Raw genomic sequence first — 7,134 nt, 5'->3', positions numbered from 1 at the left:
CATCTTAATACCTACACCATTTCTTAAATGAATGTAACCTGTTGTCTGTGGGCTGAGAATGAAGTCACCCACTCAAGTCAAATAGCTTTGACCATAGCAAGAAGTCTGTATCCAAAAATCGAGCCTACAGTTCACTTCTTGGTGCAGTAGAACTATCAACTCTCAGCTTAGCTACGATGGAGGTAAAATCCTTTGGTGATGTGAGGGTCACTGAAGTACAGCCTTATTACAATGAAACCCAATGTCTAAAAATTGTTCTTATTTTGGGCTTGTACCACAGTAAGAGCCAAGATTTTAAACTCTACTAAATACAAAACAAACAAAAAGACTTTATATACTCATGTTCATTTAAGAAAATACTAGTAGTGATATATTATTTTTAAGTATATAGCTAATATGTTTGGAGTTATTTAAAATTTATATTGAGAAAAATGTATTTTCACTATTGCTGTAGATGAGCATCTACATAAGATTGTTAAATCGATTGCTGTTTTATATCAAACAACTTTTATAATACTTATTTTTATTTTTATAATATTTTATAAATTTTAAGGAATACGACAAAAAATATATTATAGGTATTGAAGGGGGGTTTACGGGAGGAGCGGTGGTATAAAAGGGGAACAAGAATGTGATTCAATTCTATCTAATTAAAATATGTTTTTAAATGTTAAAAAAAGTCTTAGAAAATATAGTAATTAGAAAAAAAGATAATGGAACAAATGTATTCTACCACAGACATTTTTTTTGAAACAGTATAAACAAATTCGGGAGTTTTACTCTATTTTTTACAATAACATATGTAAGTTGCTTAAAAGAAAAGAGACAAAAGACTTAACATCATGATTCTGTATTTTTCTTTAAGCTGACAGAATTCTCAGAAAACATATTTAAGCTATGTGCACACATACCTCTGCCATATACTTCAATTCCAGAATGAAAAACTCCAATTCCAATAGATGAGGTGTATTCATTCATCCAGTACTAAGGAGAGAAAAAACAACTTTAGAATATCATCATTTATAGCCTAACACTACAGGAAAGGGAGAGTCTAAATCCAAGTCTTGGTATTTTCCTTTCCAATACTGGAACTCTACTAAGAGCAGCCTGGTCTAATCCCACATCTAACCTGGAAAGCTCTCCTGGGTATAGACAAAGGTTTCATCTTGAGTCTAGCATCTTACTTAGAGCTTAGCATATAATAAATAAAATTTAAATGAAATGAAATCTAAATTTCAGTCAGGTTGGTAATAAAATTGATATAAAAGTGCCATTAGTGATTAAAATAGCACATAAATAGCTATCGCATGCCTTTGATCCCAGGGCTTCAGGCAGGTGGATCTTTATCAGTTCCAGGTCAGCCAGGTGTTTATAGTGAGTTCCAGATTATTCAGAGCTACACAGTGAGAACCAATCTCACAAACCAAACCTAAGCAAACCCAACCCAACCAACCCAATCAACCCAACCCAACCCAACCCAACCAACCCAACCCAAAACAACCCAACCAACACAACCCAAACAACCCAACCCAACCAACCCAACCCAAACCAACCCAACCCAACCAACCCAACCCAAACCAACCCAACCAATCAACCAACCAACCAAACAAACAAAAAGCACCAACATCTGGTTTTCTGTCTTAATTTTCTTCTGCCCTAAACTTTTTCTTTCATACTTTAGGGAGTTCTCTGAAGGCAGGATACTTTATTCTTTGTAAAAGTTTATGGCTTTTATTCTATCCCAATTCAGCCTAAAATTCAAAACTAGGAACAAGCAGTATGAAGCATAGAGAACACTAGGAAGAAAGGAACAACATTCCCGCAATCAGCATAAAGACAAACTTCCTAAGGAGGCAGGTACTATATGAAATGGAGCAACAAGAACAAATAAAATTTCCTCAGATACAAAGATTGGACTGGCCAGGCAGTGGTGGCACACACCTTTAGTCCCAGCACTTGGGAGGCAGAGACAGATTTCTGAGTTTGAGGCCAGCCTGGTCTACAGAGTGAGTTCCAGGACAGCCAGGGCTACATAGAGAAACCCTGTCTCACAAAACAAAAACAAAAACAAAAAAACCCAAAAAACAAAAGACAAAACAAAGACTGGACTGGTAGGGGAGGAGAAATGAGAATAAAAAAAAAAATCTAAGAACATGGAAGAGGAACAGAGATGTCCATCAGCAGTGTGGTATGAAATTATAGAGCATGATGATGAAAGGGGTTAAGAGGGTGGGCTAGAGAGGCTTAAAGCTAGAGGGACATGAACAACTTATCAGCACATTAAACAAACACCTCGTAATAAATCTTGAGTGTCATAACCTCCTGGACTGACCCCTCCTGGGTCCCAGCTTTTCATTAGGAGGCTGGGGATTTTAATTCAGGTCCTCATGCTGTGCAGCAAGCACTTTACTCCACCATGCTGGCTACTTTTTTGTAATTTGACACAAGCTAGAGTCACCAGAGAGAAATGATGGAGCTTCAATTAAGAAAATGTCTCAATATGATTGGGCTATAAGCAGGCTTGTAGAGCATTTTTTAAATTTAGTAACTGTTGTGGGTGTGCCCAGCCCTTTGAGGGTGGTACCACCTTTGGCTTAGAGGTCCTAGATTATATAAGAAAGTAGGCTGAGCAAGCTATGATGAACAAGCCAGTGAGCGTCCTTTGCATCAGCTCCTGCCTCCAGGTACCTGCACTGCTGGAGTTCCTGTCCTGGCTTCAGTGATGAACTAAGCATAGACAGTAAGGCAAATAAGCCCCCTTTCCCCAACTTGCTTTTAGGTCATGATGCTTCCTAACAGCAATAGAAATCCTAACTAGGACAAATACTGATACCAGGATAATGGGGTATTGCTGTGAGGTCTGACCATGCTGTTTTGGGGAGGATTATGGAAGGACTTTGGCATTTGGGGCTAGAAGAGCCATTGAGCATGCAGAGCTTTAGTGGGTTGTTCTATTGGAGCTTTAAGATAAGAATGTTGAGAGCAGTGCAGAGGATGAAAGCATGGCTTGTAAAGTGTCAGAGGGAAGCCAAGACTCTCTTGGGCCATTTGTGGGAAGAATCTTGGGGGTCTGGTCAGCTGGAGCTGAAGAGTCTCAGCTGTGATTAACAAAAGACTAGAATTACTAAAGTAAAACCTTTGCTTTACTGCGACAATTGATGCTGGTCAACTGGGGCTGAGAACTTAGCAGTGATTGGGAGGGAACCAGCATCACTGAGGTGCTGTCTTCTGGAGAGTGTTTCAGGGAGTCAGTATGCACACAGAAGCTGCATTCCAGAGGCAGCTAAGGTTGTACCTCACACTGGCAGCCAGACCTGGCAGTTTAAAAGTCACCCAGGTGGTACTGGTTTTAAAGGCATGAAGGGGTCATGAAGAACACCGAAGGGTTGGCACTGTGAGAGGCCAGGAGATTCCATTACTGGACTGCTGTGGCAGTTGAAGCTCCAGGATTAAACGGGTCATAGAGAGCAGTTGAGACTTAGCATCATGAAGAAAGCCTAGAAGACTATTGGTAAAGTGCAGTCCACTTGAAGCAGAAGACCCCAGCACTCTGGAGATACCAGTTCCATGGGATGACAACCAAGACCAGCAGCAGCAATGGAGTGGAGCTGGCCTGAACTTGGAGGACAAGCTGGGTGTGCTGCTAAGGGAGCCAGAGAAATGGCCCAAGCCTTTTGAAGAAGCCCAGAAGATTATGAATGGATTCCAGATAATTGGACATTGAGCTATTTATACTTTTGCAGTTTGATTTTGTTTTGTTCAGACTGTAACTGTGCCCTGGCTCTTCCTGCTTGAAGTAAGAAATTATTTTTTTATTTGTCAGGAGGCCACAGTTAGGAGACTTTGAATTTTAAAAGGGACTGGCTAATTTTAAGGGACTGTATTTTTAGTTGTTTGAATTTTTAAAGACTGTGGGGGCTGGAGAGATGGCTCAGTGTTTAAGAGCATTGACTGCTCTTTCGAAGGTCCTTAGTTCAAATCCCAGCAACCACATGGTGGCTCACAACCACCCGTAATGAGATCTGATGCCCTCTTCTGGGGTGTCTGAAGAAAGCTACAGTGTACTTACATGTAATAAATAATAAAATAAATCTTAAAAAAAAAAAGACTGTGGAACTTTAAAAATTTACAATATTTTACATTGTGATATCCTATTATTGTGAGGTCTTGGGGATGAATAAGAAAGGAGAGGTTGCCAGGCAGCAGTGTCCAGCCTGGTCTACAGAGCAAGAGTGAGTTTAAGGACAGCCAAGGCTACACAGAGAAACCCTTCTTAAAAACTAAAAAAAAAAAAAAAAAAAAAAAAAAAAAAAAAAAAAAAAAAAAGGAAGGGGTCAGTTGTGTTGGTTACTTTTATGTCAACTTGACATTAGCTTGGAGAGGAAGGAGCCTCAATTAAGAAAATGCCTCAAAAGCTGGGCAGTGGCGGCACATAACTTTTAGTTCCAGCACTTGGGAGGTGGAGCCAAGAGAATCTCTAAGTCTATAGAGCTAGTTCCAGGACAGACAGGGCTACTCCTGGAGAGGATGGAAGGAAGGGGGGGGAGGGAGAGAGAGAAAGAAAGAGAGAGAGAGAGAGAGAGAGAGAGAGAGAGAGAGAGACAGACAGACACAGACACAGACAGAATGAATGAGAAATGCTTCAATAAGATGGGGCTTTAGGCAAACCTACAGAACATTTTCTTAATTAGTAATTGATGGTGGAGGACATCCCTTGGGCTAGGTGGTCCTGGGTTCTATAAGAAAGCAGGCTGAGACAGCCATGAGACAGCAAGACAGTAAGCAGAACTCCTTCATGGCCTCTGTATCAGCTCCTGCCACCAATGCCACTAGGCACTGTCCCAACCACTATTAATTTTTTCAAGATAAGTCTTCTTATGTACCCGGGCAGTGGTGGCACATGCCTTTAATCCCAGCACTCGGGAGGCAGAGGCAGGTGAATTTCTAAGTTCAAGGCCAGCCTGGACTACAGAGTGAGTTCCAGGACAGCCAGGGCTACACAGAGAAACCATCTCAGAAAAAAAGAAAAAAAGAAAAAGAAAAAGAAAAAGAACTCCATATTTTTCTGCTTTGGCTTCTGAAATGTTGGAATTACAGGCTCATACCACCACATCTGGCTCTTTTTAAAATTAAATCAATACATTCTCACACATTACTAGAAAAAGCATAAATGGACAAGTCATTTCCTTCCTAAATTATACTTGGGAAAAAATTAAGCAATTAGGAATATTTGGCAACAGGCTGGAGAAATGGCTCAGTGGTTAAGAATACCGACTGCTCTTCCAGAGGTCCTGAGTTCAATGCCCAGCAACCATATGGTGCCTCACAACCATCTGTGATAGAATCTGATGCTCTCTTCTGGTGTGTCAGAAAATGGCTACAGTGTACTCACATAATAAAATAAATAAATAATTATTTAAAAAAAAGAAAAAATATGAAATATTTGGCAACAAGCAAGGTATATTCCTTTGGTGGTCTGAATGAGAATGCACCCTGCCCTTTGTTGGTGGAACTATGAGAAGGATTAGGTGTGGCCTTGTTAGAACAGGTGCATGGGGGGGCAGTCTTGGGGGTTTTAAAAGACTGGTACAGTTCCTAGTGCTCTTCTCTCTGCCTCATACTTGTGGATCAAGTATGTGAGCCCTCACCTGCTTCATGCCTTTGAAAATGTAATTGCAATTAAATGCTTCCTTTTATAAGGTGCCTCGTTATGGTGTTTTATCACAGCAACAAAGAAAACTAGGCCACTTCTCAATTAGATAGCAAAATATTCACAGCTAAGGATGTAGTTGAGTTGTAGATGTGCCAGGCCCTGTGTTGGAGTCTCAACATTGAAAAATTCATCACAACAATATGGGATGTAGTAAGAACATACTAAAAGTTGTTTAAATGTACATATAAAAAGTGGCTGTTTGACAAAGGTAGTACTTAAAACCAATTAGTAACAGTGGATAAACTACTAAAGTAGGTATGGTGGTGAGTGCCTATGATCCCGGGATTTAGGAAGCTGAAGCAGAAGGGTGGTGAATTTAAAACTAGAATGGGCCGCACAGCAAAACCCTGTTTCAAAAAAGGAAAAAAGAGAAAAGAGAAAGGAGAGAAAGAAGGAAAGCAGCTGGGGGTGGGCAGGGGACCCAGCTGGGGGTGGGGCAGGGGACCCAGCTGGGGGTGGGCAGGGCACCCAGCTGGGGGTGGGCAGGGGACCCAGCTGGGAGTGGGCAGGGGACCCAGCTGGGGGTGGGCAGGGGACCCAGCTGGGGGTGGGCAGGGCACCCAGCTGGGGGTGGGCAGGGGACCCAGCTGGGGGTGGGCAGGGGACCCAGCTGGGAGTGGGCAGGGGACCCAGCTGGGGGTGGGCAGGAGACCCAGCTGGGGGTGGGCAGGAGACCTAGGTGAGGGCAGTGGGAGAAGGTAATGGATGAGAAGCAAGTATAATGAAATAGATGAAGATACCAGATAAAACTCACTACTTTGTATGCTAATCTAGCACAGAGAAAAGAAAATTCCAATCAGGTGGCACATACCTTTTGTCTCAGCACTCAGGGGGCAGAGGCAGGCAGACCTCTGTGAGTTTGAGGCCAGCCTGGTCTACAGAGATCATTTTAGAACAGCCAGGGCTACACAAAGAAACCTTGTCTCAAAAAACCAAAATCAAACAAGCAAACAAAAAAATGTGTTTATGTACATAAGTAATATCAACAGGTTTTAAAAAGCACAGGGAAAATGGCAACAAATATAACAAAGCTTAATATAAGGCTTTGAGTATCTTTCAAAAGCATGCTAGCTGAAGCAGTTTAGGGCTCACATCTTGATCCACAAGTATGAGGCAGAGAGAAAGAGCACTAGGAATATCCTTGTCTACCCAAATCTACTGGATTTTGGACAACCAGAGGTTGGAAGGCAAGAACATGAGGGATGTAATTTACTGGACCAGCAGAGTTTGGGAAGGAAAGGAAGCTTCAGTGGATGCAGTAAGGGCTCCTCAACACACTGGTTCACACATCCTATCATCTCAGTCCAGGCAAACAAAAGCTCAGGACAGCCAGGTGTACCTATAAATAAAAGCCCCATTAAAAGAAACAAACCCGAAATCATGTAACTTTTCTCATCATAATGCAATAAAAATTAAAAAAA

At 41.6% G+C, this 7,134-nt stretch overlaps 1 protein-coding gene across 6 annotated transcripts in view; it reads right to left on the bottom strand.

Moving 5' to 3' along the window:
* The window catches only part of Desi2 (desumoylating isopeptidase 2), a 54,509-nt gene that overhangs the window by 15,999 nt on the left and 31,376 nt on the right, over window positions 1-7,134 (bottom strand). For all 6 annotated transcript variants that reach the window (XM_031390938.1, XM_031390941.1, XM_031390935.1 and 3 more), the window contains one exon: window positions 912-984. In XM_031390938.1, coding sequence (XP_031246798.1) covers window positions 912-978 — 67 coding nt within the window. In that variant the 5' untranslated portion in view covers window positions 979-984. The remainder of the gene's footprint in view (window positions 1-911; window positions 985-7,134) is intronic.

The sequence above is a fragment of the Mastomys coucha genome, unplaced genomic scaffold, assembly GCF_008632895.1.
Source record: "Mastomys coucha isolate ucsf_1 unplaced genomic scaffold, UCSF_Mcou_1 pScaffold1, whole genome shotgun sequence".
NCBI lineage: Eukaryota > Metazoa > Chordata > Mammalia > Rodentia > Muridae > Mastomys > Mastomys coucha.
The sequence above is the reverse complement of the archived record's forward strand: the minus strand, read 5'-3'. Positions and strand labels throughout refer to the sequence as shown.